The sequence below is a fragment of the Muntiacus reevesi genome, chromosome 20, assembly GCF_963930625.1.
Source record: "Muntiacus reevesi chromosome 20, mMunRee1.1, whole genome shotgun sequence".
NCBI lineage: Eukaryota > Metazoa > Chordata > Mammalia > Artiodactyla > Cervidae > Muntiacus > Muntiacus reevesi.
In genome coordinates this window covers 9,856,944-9,875,765 of record NC_089268.1, presented here as the reverse complement: position 1 = coordinate 9,875,765, position 18,822 = coordinate 9,856,944, and the positions used below count along the sequence as shown (strand labels likewise).

Below are 18,822 nucleotides of genomic sequence, written 5' to 3'. Positions count from 1 at the left end.
CGGCACATGGTAAGAGTGCAATAAATACTTATTTTAAGAGGTGATGCGATCAGCCACACCTCAAATTTTTAAAAAAATAATAATAATTTTTTAAAAATGTTTAAAGAAGTGATGAAAAAACAGCAGGGAGGCCACAGCTCAGCTGGAGACGTGAAAAGCAAGCTCATGTCAAAAAGATGAGCTTCCCTGGTGGCTCGGTGGTAAAGAATCCACCTGCCAATGCAGGAGACACAGGTTCGATCCCTGATTTGGGATGACCCCACAAGCCATGGAGCAACTAAGCCCGTGGGTCACACCTACTGAGCCCGTGCTCTAGAGCCCAGGCTCCGCAACAAGGGAAGCCAGCCCAAGGAGAAGCCCATGCACAACTAGAGCCAGCACAGCCAAAAATAAAGAGAATACACATATACAAAAATAAATAAATAAAAAAGTCCTGCTCGCCGGCCACAGGCCCACCCCGGGGCCCACCCAACCCCAGGTGTGCACGGCCACCTGTTTGAGGATGTTCTGCTCACGCATCAGCTTCTGCCGCTCACGGTTGGGCTTGGTGACCATGATGTCCAGCACGTTCTGCCCATTGTTGGGGACATCACTGACGAAAAACACCAGGTCCTCCAGCAGCTGGATGACAAATCTTCACAAAGGGACACCAGGCGAGAGGAGTATGAAGGGCTGACCCTGGGCACCCCGAGGACCCCCCCGCGTGCCCCCAGGGGCAACCAGCCCTGCCCCACATGCCAGCCCTGCCGTCACAGCATACAGCCTGACACCTGCCTTCCACTTCTCTCCCAGCCTCACCCTGAGCTGCTCTCCACACACACCCCTGCCCACATCCACCCTGGATTCCAAAGTGCCCTCTGGACACAGAATCCCAGGATACTCCGACCTGGAGAAAGACCAGTAGGGCACACGGTGGGTGGCTGGTGAGAAGGGCTCTGCATTTCCATCCTGACTGCCACTTACTAGCTGTGTGATCACGGACAAGTCTCTGAACCTCTCTGCACCTCAATCGCATCATGAGTGAAACAGGGGGAATGGTGACTCCATCACAGAGCTGGTTCTTGGAGTGTGTCAGCAGTGAGCCTGGGGCCCAAAGTCAGCCAGCGCCCGACAGGGACTAGTCCCTTCCTGTCACCCCACCCAGCCTGTCCGAATTCTGCTTTGCCACCTTCATCCACGAGACACAGACCCCAGGAGGACGAGGGCTCTCAGGGAACCCCCGGAACCCGGCCCCTGAGGCCCACCTGCGGTCATTCTGGCTGATGAAACCCTCGTGCAGCTTCTCCACGGCGCTAGCCAGCATGGAGCTGGCGTCGTTGGCAAAGTCCAGGTCTCGGATCTCAGACACGGGAACCGACACGATGGCGAAGGCCTCCTTGTCCTCCTTGGTGGGGCACGTGCCCAGCTGTAGGAACACAGGTCAGCAGGGCCTCCAGGGACCAACCTGGACCCCAGCCCGGCCCCCCAGCCCCCAGCCTGGCCCCTGGCTCCCAGCCCAGGCCCCCGGCCCCCAGCCCAGCCCCCCAGCTCCCAGCCCGGCCCCCAGACCCGAGCCCACCTCCCAACCCAGCCCCCCGGCCCCCAGCCCCCAGGGCCCACACCATGAGGCGGATGGGCCGCTCCTCCTCAACATCAATGGGCACGTTGGTGCTCTGGATCCACGTGTTGGTGCAGAGGTGCCGCAGCCGGACATAAGAATTCCTGCAGAAGGCACAGGGAACGCATTGCAGCACCTCCCGGCTCTAACGCCCGCGGCCCTGCGTCTTCCTCCTGCCTCCACGGCCAGTGGCTGTGGGCCAGGGGCGCCCGTCCCCCCCAGGTGAGGAGCCAGAGGAGAGAAACCCCAGGCCCTGTGCTAACTGCTGTGCGTTCCCAAGCCCTCACACCTCGCCCACTCTCCCCAGACCCATGCGCTCCAAGAGGCCAGGCGTGCGTGCAAGCTCAGGACCCAAATTCATTTGGACAAGTGAGGTTATTTACACTATTTATCCCATTCAGTGTCAACACGCCTGCGTCTCGCATCAGAAATAGTCATGTCTTTGATTGTGAAACACAATTACCTTTCAGAAATGAGAAACAACCTGAACCTCCAAGTACATCTGTCCTCAAGATGCAGATAAGGGATTGGTTAATCCTCCCATCAGCACTTTGATGGGTAACTCAATAATCGCATTACTCAGGCGAGAATGTCGGGGCCAAGTGACCGAGCCAGCTGCCTGAGGTCAATGTTAAAGCCTGACTGACACCCAGGAAGCATCCTGATGTTCCATCCTAAAATCCCCAGGTTGGAGGACCTTAAAGGTCAGGGAGTCCGTCCCCTGCACCCAATGTGTCCTGAGCCCCAGGCCAACTAGCTGTAAAGAACACGGGAGAGAAGGCGGCACCCAGGGTGCAGGGCCCGCGGCCTGGCACATGCCAAGTTCAGCGGGGGTGAGCTGCCTACAGTTGCCTCGGATCTGGATCTCCAGAGGGACGGGTCATGCAAGGAAGGACAGAGGCGCAGGGGGTACTGGGGGTTCAGCTACCAGCCCAGGCAACCCCCCCAACCCCAGGCACACAGCACCCACCCACCGGGGCACGAAGGAGTCAGTCTTCTGAAGCGTGGTGGGGTCCAGCTCGAAGAGGGATGCGATGTCGTTGCCGTGGGGCACAGCTACCAGGCGGTACTTGATCTTCTCCCCAGCGTTCCGGCGACCTGCACGGCCCTGCGCACCCTGGGGGCGGGGACCCCAACTCAGGCAGGAGCCCTTCCCTCCTCTCAGGCCCCCCGAAACCACTCAGGATCCCACCCGAGAGGCCTTCTCCCTCCAGCACACTTCCCAGGGTCTCATGGACTCCCCACCCCCCACCCCGGAGCCACGCACGGTCACCCTTCCCGGCCCCCAAACCCTCCTCCGATCCTCACCGCGCCTGCTGCCTTGGGATCAGAGGCGTCACCCTTGTAGCTGGGGTTCTCCTGCTCAGAGATTCAAGATTGGGAGTTAGCCACATGATCCCCGCTCCAAAACAATGTCCACATACGACCCTGGGTTGGGGCAGGCAGCCCCTACCCTCCCAGGGGTGCCCAGCCCAGCCCCAGGACTCATGCCAGCCCTGGAGGACACACCCACAAGATCACTGCCCTCCACAGACCCACAGTTGGATGGACAGACGGACACACACACACACACACACACACACACACCCCAATACACACAAGCCCGTGCATCACAGACAGAGACAGATGCAGAATGTAAGCTCCACAAGGGCTGGGAGTCGTGCTCACTGCTGTAGCCCCAAGGCCTAGAACAGCTGCTAGCACAGAGCAGGGGCATCATCATACCCATGAGACTTATCACCCGAGCATGACTACAAATACTGGTTAAATAGATAAATGAGCACAAATAAACCAGGGTCCACAGATACACGTCTGCATGCAGGCGTGTGCCAGGCACACACGCTCGTGCATGCCAGGCCGGGGCTCCCAGGGTGCCCTCTGCCTCCCCACCCACCTCCGCAGCCAGGTAGTTGCCGGTGGCCAGGTGCTTGAAGCGGTAGAGGCCGTTCCAGTGGCCAGCTCCTCCACGGCACGGGTCGTGGTGGACCACCTGGGCGAGGCAGGAAGAAACGCGTGGGAGGAGCACTGCAGGCCCGGAGGGCTCCGGGTGGGCGGCTCTGCGATCCTCTCAGGCCCCTAGGCCACGGCGGAGGGGCTCAGAGGAGACAGACGCTGTGTGGGGGGGGCGGGGCGGGGCGGGGCGGGGCGGCGGGGGCGTGGCCTCCCACCAGGCAGGGGCGGGGAGCCCAGGGAGGGAGAGCAGGGCAGGCGGGCAGGAAGCGGGGCTCTGACCTCCACCTCCCAGAGGGCGTTGGAGCTGGTGGCCGAGGTGGCGGACTGGCGCAGCGTGGTGCGCAGGAACACCTGCAGCTTGCCCTTGTACTCATCGCACGTCAGGAACTTCTCCTGCTCCGCGTGGAACAGCCGCACCACGTCTCCCTGCAGGCGGGCCGTGGGCTCAGGGCGGCCGGGGACCCTCCCGGCAGGCGAGCCCACCCGTCTCAGACGCCTTCCAGAGCCAGCAGGCACACGGAGCCCCAGCCCACCCCCGCGCGTGTCCGAGCGCCCACCCTGGCCAGCACAGGCCCTGACCGGGCAGCCTGGCGTCCTTGCCGGAGCGGGCACGGGGCAGAGGGTAGGGGGCCTGGGCTGGGACTGTGGAGAGGAGTACGTGAGGGGGGAAAGCACTCAGAGGATCTGCGCCCACACCCCCTTCCCAGAGAACAAAGTGAGCTCAGCCAGGCTGGGAGAGGATGGAGCCTCTCTTCATGAGATGAGGCCAGCTGGGGCGGCTGTGGACGGCCCTGAAGGGTGGGGGGGGCTGGAGGGGGTGTGGAGCCAGAGAAGGGGGTACGTGGGGGGGGGGGCGGACAGGGAGCAGAGCCGGGTGCCGGCAGGCAGTCGCAGGCAGGCAAGGGGACCCGGGGCGGGCGGGGCGGCAGGGGAAGGGGTGTCTGCAGTCCTCACCCCTTTCAGCACTTCCTCCAGGTGGTCTCGAAACTGCATGAACAGGTTGATCTTCCAGCTTGTGTTGCAGTTCACAGAGTTGACCTGAGGAAGCACAGAGACCCGTGAGGCTGCGCAGGCCCCCAACCCCTGGGGAGTGGGCCGGGCTGAAGGCCCAGAGCGGTGAGGGGAAACCAGCCCAGTCCCCAGTAATGAGCACAGGGAGGGGGTGTCTGCTCCCAGCCAGGGCCCCCAGACCCCAGCCCAGCGGCCCTGGGGCGGCCGCCCTGTGGGGTGGAGCATGTGGGTAGATGCTGGGAGACAGGGAGGGGGGCGGGGAGGCCCACCCAGCCCCTCCAGCGGTAGACAGGACCAGAGGGAGCGACCCTGTGGGGAGGGGGTGTATAGACACTCCTCCACTGCAGGGTCGGCCCAACGAGACTACCAACGAGGGTCCCCGGACTCTTTAATCAACAGAAATTAATAAGAGGCCAGACGACCAGTTCAGATAAGGCTTTAGCAGGATTCATGCTGCAGCCCTAGGGAGCAAAAACAAGTCCCAGGCGCCCTGCTAGCTCATCTTATAAAGGGTGAGAGCAGGGGTGGATCCACGGGCAGGGCCGGAGGTGTGGCCGAGGCGGCCTGCCGCCCCCTTGCTAGTGCCCTGTGCAGCCATCACGCGCAGTGCCTGGCTTTCGCTCCCAGTATCTCAGAAATAGCAGTTGGTTTTCGGCCTGTTTGCATCCTACTGTTCATAATTGCCCCCACTGTGAATGCATGCTGTTACGCTTAGTCTCATAGTTTCTTTGGATTGTGTTGCTCGAGAGACACTTGGCCAGGTGCCCGCGCTCCTGTAATGCATCCCGGGTCCCAGCCTACATCAGCCCACCTCTCTCTCCCGCTCCCCGCTCACCTCCTTGCAGCCGGCGTTGTCGCTGAGCTCGTAATTGCTGGCGTGCAGAGGCTGCCCAGCGTTGACGGGATTCAGGATCACCTTGTCCCCCACAACCACCTACGGGGACCGACGGAGCAGGGTGAGCGTGCGGGGGGCCGGGCCCCCGGGCTTCTCTCTGGTCACTCTGCCCCCTGAGAAATGGGCCTGAACTTGTGCTGCCCCCCAACCAAGTACCCTGTAGAAGCCCCCCACGGAGCTGCAGCCTGTGCCCTCCCCGCAGGCCATCCTCACGTTGTCCCCGTTGCTCCGCAGCTTCCAGAAGGGCTGGATGAAGAGCCAGGAGCCCTCGTTGCCCGTGGCATCCAGCGTCACCCGCATGGCGTTCTTCTCCAGCAGGGCTGGCAGCCGCTTGTTGACGGTCAGGTACTTGTTACTCTTCATGTGCAGGAGCTGGGGGGGGCGGGGAGGGGTGTGAGGTCACCCCAGGAGGCCGGCCCATCAGAGCAGGGGGTGCACAGGACCCTTGGACACACAGGACACAAAAGCGCAAACACGACCACACGTGCACTCACACCACACCCCATCTGGCACCCAGGTGATCACACAAAAAAGCGCTGCTCTGGACACCGCACTCCTATTAGCTCCCGTAACCCTGGAACACCTGGACAAAAGTATTTACTATCGCTGGCCTGATCGTCTGGATGGGGAAAGAGCCCCAGGGAGGGGAAGCGACACATCCAGGCCACAGAAGCACGACGTGAGCCCGGCCCCCGGGGCTCCAGGCCCTGCGCTGGCGACCACCATGCTGAACACACACCCACCCCCGGGGACACGGCTCAGAGGCACCGGCACAGCAGAGGTGGGCAGGCAGTTGTCCCACAGGTCAGCCGGGTGGAGCCCCCCGCCCGCAGCGCCTGCCCGCACCTGGATGACGCTGCCGTACTTCACGACATCCCCGTGCACCTTCTTGTTCTCCGTGTCGTTCTGCTTCTGCTCCATCTGGGCCGCGTGCTGCACAGACAAAGGCTGCGGTGGAGGGCGGGCCCGACCCCCCGCACCCACAGGCCCTGCCACTGCACCCAGAGGGACCCACCCCCGCCCACCCCAGGCCGTCTGCCCTGTTCCTCCCGCTGCTATGGGAGAACGAGGCTCAGAGTGCAGAGGGGCAGCCTGGGCACCCAGCAGGCAGCCCAGGGCACTAGGCCCCTCCTCTCTGCCCCCTTCCCGCGACCTCACTCTGGGGGAGGGGGCAGCCAACAGACCCCTGAGCCCCCTACAGCCCCGACACCCCCAGCAGAAAACCTAAGGCTGGGCTTCCTCCCCCGTCACACCAGAGTCCTGGGGCCCCGACTCAGGACCCCCGGCCCAGCCCTGCAGGTGTGCTGGGCACCATGTCCTCCTCCTCTTCCCTCTCCTCTGCCACGTTCCCTCCCCAGCACTGCGTGTGCTCCTGGCCCACCGCCTCCAGGGAGCCTTCCCTGATGGGCCACAGCCAACTCTGAAGGATCCAGCTCCAGTCCTCCAGGATTTGGTTTGCCTCCCATTAAGGACACCTTTTTAGGCTCTTCTGTCCCATGAGCCTGGAAGCTGCCTAAGGATACACTATGCCTCCTCCATCAGACTGGGGGGGTCCTGCCGGTAGGGGGGTGGCGCTATCTCCTCCATCAGACCAGCTCTCCTTAAAGCAGTGGCCCCTCTGCCCCTTCCACCTCCTCAGTCCCGTTATCCGGGCCTCAGGCCTGAAGCTAGTGGGAAGGTGGCTGCGGGGGCACCGTGCCAGGTACCACGTGACTTTGCACAAATCTCAGTGCCTGGCTGTGTGAGCACGTGTGGTGCTGAGGATCTGCACACGCGTGAATGCCCCACACCCTGCCAGACTCACAGCCCAGCCTGGGCCTGCGGCAGCAGGGCAACAGCAGGGAAAAAGCTCGCAACAGCCCCCAGCGGGGGTGAAGACACTCCCGGGTAAAACAGCTCAGCAGCGCACACCCAGCCCCCTCTCCAGCATGGCTCACAGCTGCGGGGCGGGCCCTCTCGTTCCCCATTTCACACCCACCTCCTGGGGGAAGGCGATACTGGAAGCAAGGCTGGCCTGGTGGTGGGAGGGGCTGGGGCCCCAGGCCCAGGGGAGGGTCCCAGCAGCATGCTACAACCTTGCTGACCCTGGGTAAGCCTCCCACTCGCTTCCACGGAGACTAGGCTGGGGGCCCTGAGCTTGGTCGGGAGAGCACTAGCCAGGATGTGAACGCCAGGCCTGAGCGCCACCCCTGGGCCCCATGCAGCAACATCGGCCAGAGACCCAGGGACCATCTAAGCCCCATGCCAACTCGTAGGATGGCCCCAACAGCCTAGTCCCCTCGAAGGGCCCCAGGCTCCAACTCTACAGAATGAGGGGAGAAGTTAAGACTAGTTCTCAAACCATGTTCGCTGAAACCACTTCTCTAGAAGCCCCAGTAACTCCATGTACAGTTGCCCAGGTTTCTCACTGCACTACGATGTCCCGCTGAAGACCTAGCTAAGACCCGCTGAAGGCAGTCCACAGCTCACTGCGCCACGGGTCCTGGGACAGGGCTGCACCGGCTTGGAGGAGGAGACGTCTGCCTCCAACGGGCACAGAGGGGTGGATGAGTGGGCCTCTGGCCGGGCTCAGACCCCCCACCTCCTTCACAGCGACACACATCGGTCTCTGGCCTGATGGGTCAAACCTCAGGACTCGGCCACTAGGCCCTGTCGGCCCTGATGAGCAGCAGCCCTGTGCATGTGCCCGGGTTCATGAGACACACGGGCCCGTGGACACCCGCACGCCCACACCTGTAACTTCTGCAGCAGCACCACGTCAGCGATCTTCTCCTTGTCCTGCTTGGTCTGCTTGGCCTTCCAGTACTGCTTCTGGGCCGAGTAGCGGTTCATGGGACACACCTTGAAGAGGCAGTCTGGGGGGTTGGGGGGCAGAAAGAGGGAGATCGGTTCACGCGGGGCTCCGGGAAGACCCCAGCCTGCAGCCCTTCCCCCCACCACTGCCCCTGGCCCCACCGGGGTGAAGAGGCAGCGTCGGAAGACCCCCGGAGAACCTGAAGCACCCTGGATCGTGCTGAGTAGGACAGAGGGGCCGGGAAGCACTGGCCCCTCACCTGGGGGTGGACGCATGCCCGCTTCCCCACGGGAGGCTTATCAGAAGCCCTTAAAACCCCACTCCTGTGCCTGGTCTGGCTCCACGTTTTGTACTCTGGCCGCCGACAGTTCACAGCAGTATCCCTCTCTGGACCACCACTATCTTCCCCACAGTTCCCTGGGAAGTCATCAATACATACCCCCCCCACCCCCCCGCAGAGGTGGCCTCCATCCCGAGGCAGGAGGAGTAGACTGTCTGATGGTCCCTGTGGGATCAACTTGAGGCCTCTCCTCCCCTGAAACCACCTCCTTGCTCGGCTCGTCCCTAGCCTGTAGGAGGGGGGCTCCCTGATACTCCACCTGGGACCCCTTCTTCATAATTCTCCTTTTGAGGCTCTGCTTCTAGAGAATTCAACCTAGGGCAGAGCCAATTAAAATTCCAGAAATGAGTTCTTTATTAGCTGGGTTTTATTTTGGAAATAGATACAACGTCAATGATTTTCATAAGTCCAAACTCCAGAAAGAATGTTAAGATTTTTCTACCTATGGAAAGGAGGCATGAGCTGAAAAACCCTGAAGTGTGGTGAGAAGAGACAGAAGGATTTGGGGTGCTGTGAAATGCTGGCATGGGGACAGCGTCTGTCTGACAGTACCGTGGGCTGTGCTGTGAGGCAGTGAGCTCTCTGTCGCAGGAGGGAATCCCAGGAAAGCAGAGAACTGAGCTCATGGCCTGTAAGACCCCTCTCCGGCTGCAGTGCTGTGCCTCCCTGATCGGCAGCAATATAGGAGGAAGATAGTTGTGCTGGGAACGCAGACAGGGCTCCCGGGGAGGCAGATCACAGAGACGGGGCGCCCCCACCGCAGGCCCCTCCCTCTACCCTCTAAGGGAAGGCTATGTCCCCACTCTGGTCAAAGCTAGTCCAAAAGCCCCTGGAAACCAAAAACAAAACTGGGGTTTCTGCCTAGCCCACAAGCAGGCAGAGGCCCCTGGTCATCAGGAAGGGAAACCCAGTGAGGCAAAGTTCAGAGAACACAGAACTTCCTTGAAAGCAGGGGGGAAAAGACAATTCCACAAGCAGATGCAGCCACCAAGGCTGCCCTAGTCTGCCCACCCTGGTACCACCAGCATGAGAGGGCGTCACTTCGGGAACACTCAATTCTTCGCACAGAGCACGTCCTCACAGGGTTCTGCCCAACCTTCAAGAAGAAGCTGGGTGTCACCTCCTCCAGGAAGTCCTCCTGCTTCTCCAGGCTAAATGGGAGTGTTCAGGGCTCCTGGTCCCCTGGTCATCACATTATAGTTCCCAGTAGGAGTTGGGGGAGCGGGGTGTTTTAGAAATGGGAGGGGGTGATTTTTGTTGTCCCAACCAGTGAGGTCACAGCTAGCCTGTAGGGGGCAGGACAGGGAAGCTAGGCGCCAGCGCCCTAACACAAAGGGGTCCCGCCCGCTCACAGGTGGACGGCTGCGGGCGCGCTCTGGGCCCAGGGTCGTGCACAGAAGCAGTCTTTTTTGTATGCTTTTAGCAAACACTGACTTTTCCAGGAATGCAACTCCAATACAAACAGGGATCTGTGTTGTCCTTTGTTATTCAAACCTCACAGGGAGATTTGTGCTGTTTCAGAGGAGGTATCACATGGCTGCACCCACCACCTACGTTTGTGGCCGCGTCAGAGGCCAGCTCTGACTGCTGCCTGGAGTCTTCTAATTGTGCCCAAGATTTCCTTCTAAAATCTGTGTGTTACTTCCTTATCATTGTTGTTCATCTTTTTCTCAGTCATGCTTGGGGCATTACACTGTCCCAGGTCCCTACCCGCAAACCCTCCTCCCCCACCGCCCCGCCCCCCAGGCTCCAGGCTCACTCAGATCCTGGCCCTAGACACCCCCATTTTATATTACATAAATATGCATATGAATAGGTTGTATTGTTTTTTAATTCCACTTTATAATATTAAAGGGAGGCTCTGAGTCTAGCTGGCTGGTCTACTTAGACAGGAGGGGGCAGGCCAGGCCCTGAGTGAGCCTGGAGCCGGGGAGGGCAGCAAGCCCTGGTGATGGGGTGCAACCCGCCCCTCCCCACCCAGCTGACCCCCACCACACCCAAAGCAGAGAGGAGAAAAGGAGGGGAGACAGACACTGCCCTGGGTGCCTGAAAGCAGAGTTCTCACTCTTCTGACCTGACTCACGGAGGAAAGAGATTGTGAGGTCACCGTTTCATGAAACAAATGGGGACTTCCTGACCCTGGTGGAGATGAGTAGGCTCTAGGCCTGACAGGGCAGAGAACCCTGGTTATAATCCATTCTGGTCCCACCTCACCAGAAAAAAATGAAAGCAACCAGATTTTTCAAACGTGTATTATTTTAAGACTTCTTAGAGAACTGAGAGGGCCGGCCCTGGTGGCTCAGTGGTAAAGAAGCTGCCTGCCAATGCAGGAGACATAAGAGACGCAGGATCGATCCCTGGGTGGGGAAGATCCCCTGAGGAGGGCATGGCAATCCACTCCAGTACTCTTGCCTGGAGAACCCCAAGGACAGAGCAGCCTGGCGGGCTATGGTCTGCAGGGTCACAAAGAGTCAGACACGACTGAAGCAACTTTAGCACAAGCCAAGAACTGAGTGAGGGGTCATCTAGCCAGAAGAGAAGATCAAAAGGGGAACCAAGGAGGTGTGTAAACACCCAAGCGACTTTACTGGGCATTTGTTGAGTCCAGAGAACACGAACTCTTTATCTGGACGGCTTTGCCAGGTGACAAGGCAGTTATTCAAGCCCAGGCCCAGGGAAGGTGGGAAGTATAACAGGAGACCCTCCCTTTAAAAGCTGGACCCTCAAAGGACTACACCCCCAGCACAGGTTGACCCCAGAGAACAGCTCCTTCCTGGAACTAGGGCCCCATGGAGTCCCCTCAATGGTGCCAGGAACCCCAAGCTCAAGCTTGGCTTCAGGCTCGCGTCTTGGGCAGGCGGAGTCCCCAGGAATCTGAGGACAGGATATACACGCCTTCTCGGGAGGAAGATATCATCATCCTGTCCACAGCCCCTCAGACCAGATGTTCAAATGCAATGACCCATATACAGTCAAAGATAACCAGGAATTCCTGGGAACCAGATGCCACAAGAGAAAATAAGCCCAAAACAAGACACTAGAAACAGACATGAAGAGGCTCAGACACAGCCACCACTGTAAAACTCTGCTTAAATCAATGAAAGAAGAGCATGAGGGTCTCTTCAGGGAAACAGGAAATAAAATGTGACACGGCAGAAAAAGAACCAAATAGAATTTCTAGAAATAAAAAAGCTTCACGTTTAAAACTCACTGGATGAATCAGGAGATGCATCCTACTACTATTCTATCGCATTCTTTGAAGGATGGCTGACCCCATGACAGGGACTTAACGGCCCACAAGGGGTCAGAACCTGGATCTGAAGAACATACGCTGCCCTGGGCATCCCAGCAGAGACTTGACGCCAGAAGTGATCCCTCCCTGCTCCCGCTTCCTCTTTATCTTTCTTGGAAACTTGCTACCTAGAACTTGTCAAATTTGTCTTTTTCTCTTACACAGATCCTCCCTTAGAGCCTTGCCCACAATACATAACATATAATGCCTATTGATCCCACTATTGGGCATATTTAGGAGAAAGCTCTAATTCAAAAAGATATATGCACCCAATGTTCACAGCAGCATTATTTATAATAGCCAAGACACAGCATCAACCTAAATGTCCATCTACACATGAATGGCTAAAGAAGGTGTAGTATATATACACAATGGAATATCAGTCAGCAATAAAAAAAATGCCGTTTACACCAACATGGATGGACTTAGAGATTATCATATTAAGTGAAGTCAGAAAGAGAAATACAAATACCATAGGATATCACATATACAGAATCTAAAAAGTGATGTAAATGAACTTATTTACAAAACAGAAAGAAAAAAATAAAAAATAAAACAGAAAGAGATCCACAGATACAGAAAACAAACTTACGGTCACCAACAGGGGTCAGTGAGGGCTGGGGTGGGAGGAGATATAAACTAGGAGATTGGGATTAACATATGCACACTACTATAGACAGAAACAGACAAATAGCAAGGGTCTACTGGATAAGGGAACTATATTCAGTATCTTGCGACAATCTATAATGGAAAAGAATCTGAAAAAGAATATATAGACATACACATAGCGTATAGTGTTAGTCGCTCGGTCGTGTCCGACTCTGCGACCCCATGGACCGTAGCCCATCAAGCTCCTCTGTCCATGGAATTCTCCAGGCAAGAAAACTAGAGTGGGTTGCCATGCCCTTCTCCAGGGGATCTTCCCAACCCAGGGGTTGAACCCAGGTCTTTTGCATTGCAGGCACATTCTCTGCTGTCTGAGCCACGAGGGAAACCCATACATAAATACATACATACATATATAAGTGTATATAACTGAATCACTTTGCTATACATCTGAAACTATCACAACACTGTAAACTAACTACACATCAATTTTTAAAATAGTTTAAAAAACAGAGGAGAAATGCAAGTAAAAAAAATGCTTATTGAATGAATAAATGATTTAAGCCCACTAAAATGTTTCTGGGAGACTTCCCTGGTCGTCTGGTGGTTAAGAATCTGACTGCCAATGCAGGAGACATGGGTTCGATTCATGGTCCAGGAAGATTACACATGCCACGAGGCAACTAAGCCCATGCACCACAACTCCTGAGCCCTCGAGCCGCAATTAATAAAGCCCACGTGCCCGAGAGCCTGTGCTCTGCAACTAGAGAGCAGCCCCCCAGTGACCACAACTAGAGAAAGCCCGTGCACAGCAACGAAGACCCCTCACAGCAAAAAGTAAAATGAATAAATGAATTAATGCTGGAGGTTCACCCCTGTGCACATCTCCATGCTTCCACTCTGCTTCGCTCTTTGCCCAGAGGTGGCCCTGCCCAAACCCAGGAGGGGCCAGCACCTTCCTTTTCACCAGACTTCAGGGCAGAAGGGTGGATAGAAGGAAAGGTGTAAGGGCAGCATGGGACTGGACCCACACAGGAGCAGCAGCATCAAAGGCCAAAGAAAAGTCGGGGTCCAGGGAGGCTTCCTACAGTAAGGACTGTGTGCTTGGGCATGGACCAGGGGTGCCGGGCGTTTATGGCTGGTGAGGCTACAGACAAGAGGATAGTCATTTATTAAACAAAATCAACTGACATTCCTGGAAACTGACTGTTGGTGTTGTTTAGTCACTCAGTCATGCCCGACTCTTTGCAGCCCCATGAACTGCAGCACGCCAGGCTTCCCCGTCTTTCACCATCTCCTGGAGCCTGCTCAAACTCATGTCAGTTGAGTCGGGGATGCCATCCAACCATCTTGTCCTCTGTCATCCCCTTCTCCTCCTGACTATGGTATGTAATACTACAAAAACCACTGTAGAATCATCCGGGGGAGTTGGGAGATTTAAAAAAACACAAACTCTCAGGTCCCCCATAGAGCTGGGCAGTGGATGAAGCCTAGAGAAATGCATTTTTAAAGGCACACCCCACCCACACCCTCAATCGCAAGTGGTTCTTCTGCTCAACCAAGGTTGAAAAGCACTAGCAGGGGATTTGAGATGAGAACAGAGCACAGGGAATAAAGTTACGCAACCAAAATTATGCATAAGCTCTGAATAAATCATGTAAACACCTGTTTCTAATCTTTAACATTTAGACTTAACTTACAGAACACTGAAGACTCCACTGCTGTTACAGAAGAGAACGCAAAGCTTATTCAGCCTTAATGATGTGAAACTTACAGGGTGAGTGGCTGGTAGAAGGTGCATGCCGGGCAGAGCACTATAGGAGTTGACGGGATGAGAAATAAAGGTGTGACCGTGATACTCAGGTTTATAAAGGTCAGTGGAGAATCTACACCAGCCACAGGATGCTGCTGGGGGGAAGGGGGGGAGAAAGTGGAGGGATGGGCCAAGTGAGCGAACCTCTCCTGGAATAAGCACATTTGGTGACCTGGGGTAGCCAACAGAAGAAATGATGGACGGGGTGAATGGGTTTGCCTTCTCTGGTTACACCACTGCAGGAGGCACTAAACGGGACCACCCCAGCGGGGAGCAAATTTGCAGTCTGGATCAGAACCCACAGACGTCCCTTCCCTGGGACTCAGCAATCTCACCACTGGTCCTTAAATAACAGCTGACACCACCTGCATTCCTACGGCACAGTCACAGTTGTACAAAGCGACGAGAGGGCTTCCCCAGTGGTCCAGAGGTCAGGAATCCGCCTGCCAACGCAGGGGGACATGGGTTTGGTCCCTGGTCTGCCAAGATTCCACATGCCGTGGGGCAACGGAGCCTGTGTGCCACAACCAGCAAAGCCTGGGCTCCCGAGAGCCTCTGTTCCCCAACAAGAGAAGCCACCGCAATGAGAGCCCCCGTGTCGCCACAGAGAAAAGTCCGTGTGCAGCAACAAGATCCAGCGCAGCCAAAACTAAATAAATCAACAATCCTCCGTTTTAAAAAATGTGACGAGAGACAAGGGTCTTGCAGCAACACTGTCAAGAATGGTAGAGACTGGACTCAGGTCACGTGCCCGCCGAAGGGGACTGGTTACATAAATTACAGGGGAGCCACGCGAGGGACGGCTGTGGCGCTGTGACGGGGGAGGGCCAGAAATCCAAGCTGCAACCTGGGTAAACCTTGGAGCAGTTAGGCTAAGTGAGATATGCCAGTCCCCAAAGAACAAATACAGTATGATGCTGCTCATGTGAAGTACTTAGACTACTCAGATTCATAGAGACAGGAAGTCGGATGGTGGGGTGGGGGGAATGGGGTGTGAAGGGGGAGTTATTATTTAACGGATATAGAGCTTCATTTTTACCAAAGGAAAAGCAGTTCTGTGGATGGACAGTAGTGATGGCTGATGAGAGTGCTTAACGCCACTGACCAGTACACCTATACACTTTTTTTTCTTTTGGCCAGGCCATGCAACTCACAGGATCTCAGTTTCCCAACCAGATATCGAACAGGGGCCCTCAGCAATAAAAGCACAGAGTCCTAACCACTGAACTGCCATGGAATTCCTATGACCTGTACACTTTGTCAACAAAGGTCCATATAGTCAAAGCTATGGTCTTTTCAGTACCCACGTACGAATGTGAGTTGGACCATAAAGAAGGCTGAGTGCCGAAGAACTGATGCTTTCGCATTGCAGTGCTGGAGAAGACTCGTGAAAGTCACTTGGACAGCAAGGAGATCCAACCAGTCAATCCTAAAGAAAATCAACCCTGAATATTCATTGGAAGGACTGATTTGGCCCCTGATGTGAAGAACCAACTCATTGGAAAAGACTCTGATGCTGGGAAAGATTGAAGGCAGGAGGAGAAGGGGATGACAGAGGTTGAGATGGTTTGATGGCATCACCGACTAAATGGACATGAGACTGAGCAAACTCCGAGAGACAGTGAAGGACAGGGAAGCCTGGCGTGCTGTAGTCCATGGGGTCGCAGAATCAGACACAACTTAGTGACTGAACTGTACAATACATGATACACTTAAAAATGAGTAAGACGGTAAAGTTTGTGTAGCTATTCACCACAATTAAAAAATAAATATTTTTGAAATGCTTAAAACTAGATCATCTATAGGAAGAGTTTTCACAGTTGTCCAGTAATATGAATACAAATGAGTTTGGTTTTTTTTTTTTTTTCCACAAATGAGTTTTTAAAAGAAAAAAAAAGGGGGGGAGGAAAGAGAGTTCAAGGCTGACTTTATTTTTGGGGGCTCCAAAATCACTGCAGATGGTGAATGCAGCCATGAAATTAAAAGACGCTTACTCCTTGGAAGGAAAGTTATGACCAACCTAGACAGCATATTAAAAAGCAGAGACATTACTTTGTCAACAAAGGTCCGTCTAGTCAAGGCTATGGTTTTTCTAGTACTCATGTACAGATGTGAGAGTTGAACTATAAAGAAAGCTGAGCGCGCAAGAATTGATGCTTTTGAACTGTGGTGTTGGAGAAGACTCTTGAGAGTCCCTTGGACTGCAAGGAGATCCAAACAGTCCATCCTAAAGGAGATCAGTCCTGGGTGTTCATTGGAAGGACTGATATTGAAGCTGAAACTCCAATACTTTGGCCACCTGTCTCTCAAAGAACTGACTCATTTGAAAAGACCCTGATGCTGGGAAAGATTGAGGGCAGAAGGAGAAGGGGACATCAGAGGATGGGATGGTTGGATGGCATCACCGACTCGATTGACATGAGTTTGGGTGAACTCCAGGAGTTGGTGAAGGACAGGGAGGCCTGGCGTGCTGCGGTTCATAGGGTCGCAAAGAGTTGGACATGACTGAACAACTGAACTGAACTGAACTGAATATAGAAGGTCTCCAGTAGGATCTATCCACAGCAAGATTCACAAAGTAAAAAGAGCAAAGATACAGAACAGACTATATAGAATTAGGGACTTCCCTTGTGGTCTAGTGTTTGACTGCAAGTGACACGGCTTTGACCCCTGATCCCTGTCTGAGGAACTAGGATACCAAAGCCTTGTGGGTATGGCCCCAAAAAACAATGCTACCCCAGTATGAAAAAGCAGGGAAGTCTAAATATAGGTTTGCATTTGCAAGAAGAACCACTTGAGGATGCATAAGACACTGAACAAAGTGGTTACCTACAGGAACAACAATGGAGATAGAAGAGGGCGTGAGAGCAAGCCCTGAAGGATGTCTGCACGGTGTTCTGAGGTGTAATCGAATGAATAAATTACCTAGTTGGATTCTCCAGTAGGGCAGTCCCTGGAAATGGGGACAGGAGAGGGTGGGGTGGGGGCACCAGTGCTCTCATCTGGATCCTAGAGTCTGTATTTGTATTCCTTTTATAAGAAGGAAAAACAGAAAAGATGAAGAGTAAAATTTTAAGTACCCCATAAACATATGAAAAGATGTTCTGTCTCACTAGTAGTCAGAGGAATGCAAATTAAAACCACAGTGAGATGCCATTTCACACCCAGCGGGCTGGAAGACATTTCAGCGGGACCAAACCAGGATGGGGCTGCAGCTAAGGGCAGCCACAGTGTCGGGGGTGAGCGGGGGTGAACGCGCACATCCCCCGAGGAAGGCAGCGGGGGTCGTTCCTAGAGAGACGAACAGATGCCCCCCACCGGGGTCACCCGCCTCGGAATACACCCGAGAAACCCTTGCCCGCGAGCCCAAGGAGACACGTGTGCACCGGGTTCCCACTGCAGCATTGTTGGCAACTGTCAAAAACTGCAAATGAAGTAAAGGCTCCTCACAACAGAACCGAATAAAGGACTGCAGCTGACTCCCCCAGTGGAGTATTACACAGCAATTAAACAGATGAACTACAGCCACAGGGATCAACAAAGATAAATCCCCAAAGACAGTGCGGCATGAAAAAAAACTGCAGGAAGATTTGTACAGAAGGCTACCTTTAATATATGGGGTCGGAAAAATGGAAAAGAATACCCTATATAACTCGAAGAAATATCTCTACATGTTAGAAGCAAAATCATAAAAGCAGGCCCCTGGATGAGGTACCGTGTTTTCTGAGTGTCTGCCTCTGGGGAGGGGGAAGGGGGAGAAGTCGGAGAAGACGCAGGGGGCTTCGGCATAAGATGCTGTCTCTTTTGGAAAGCAGAGGACCTGAAATAACCACGGCAGAAAGGATCTGAGACAGCTCAGTCGTGGGGACACGGGTGTGTGTTATTTTTCTGTTTACGTGCTCTTTTTAGTAGTTGAAATGGATCTTAATCACAATACAAGTAACAGTGAACTGGGCTTGGAAGATGGTCAGGGAGAGCAGAGGCCTGAGGCTGGGGGCGGAGGGCACCCAGTGTGAAGCACCCAGTGTGAACTGGAAGTCCCTTCATCCAGCCCCGCACCTGCCCCCAACTGGATGGAGTAGCAGACCCCTACACTCTTCACGGGGTTGCCGTAGCAGGGATGTGAGCGCGGAGCTTCCCAGGGAGACGAGGAGGCGCGTCCTTCTGCACTGAGCCTCCCGCGCCAGCGTGGAGGAGAAGAGGGCTGTGGGACAGGCCCTGCCCAGACCCGGCCCAGCGGGAGAGCAGGACTCGGGGGAGCCATAACCCAAGACCCCCGAAGCGAAGCAGAGGTCAGGGAGGCCGGGCTGGCGCATGGTGCCCGACACACTGGGGCGCCCACAGCCTGGGCCTCCCAGGGCCCTGCCAGCTCCGGAAAGAATTCCCTGAGCATGTCGGGGCTTGGGACGGCCCTGGGAGGTACCGGAGCTCAGACCACAAGCAGGGAGCTAACCAGAGGCCGATGGAGGCCGGGCGGCAGCTTCACAGGCTTAGCCGACCCGCCTGGGGACCTCCAGGAAG

The 18,822-nt window shown here is 55.5% G+C and overlaps 1 protein-coding gene across 2 annotated transcripts in view; it reads right to left on the bottom strand.

Moving 5' to 3' along the window:
• The window catches only part of ITPR3 (inositol 1,4,5-trisphosphate receptor type 3), a 67,401-nt gene that overhangs the window by 31,991 nt on the left and 16,588 nt on the right, over positions 1-18,822 (bottom strand). For both annotated transcript variants that reach the window (XR_010660103.1, XM_065913322.1), the window contains exons 3-14: positions 8,190-8,311; positions 6,303-6,389; positions 5,670-5,828; positions 5,397-5,495; positions 4,505-4,588; positions 3,830-3,976; positions 3,492-3,587; positions 2,906-2,956; positions 2,572-2,714; positions 1,602-1,701; positions 1,245-1,405; positions 493-634 (exon numbers count right to left, since the gene is read on the bottom strand). Coding sequence is in view for 1 of the 2 variants with exons in the window: in XM_065913322.1 (XP_065769394.1) it covers positions 493-634; positions 1,245-1,405; positions 1,602-1,701; positions 2,572-2,714; positions 2,906-2,956; positions 3,492-3,587; positions 3,830-3,976; positions 4,505-4,588; positions 5,397-5,495; positions 5,670-5,828; positions 6,303-6,389; positions 8,190-8,311 (1,391 nt within the window). In the remaining variant the exon portion in view is untranslated. The remainder of the gene's footprint in view (positions 1-492; positions 635-1,244; positions 1,406-1,601; positions 1,702-2,571; positions 2,715-2,905; positions 2,957-3,491; positions 3,588-3,829; positions 3,977-4,504; positions 4,589-5,396; positions 5,496-5,669; positions 5,829-6,302; positions 6,390-8,189; positions 8,312-18,822) is intronic.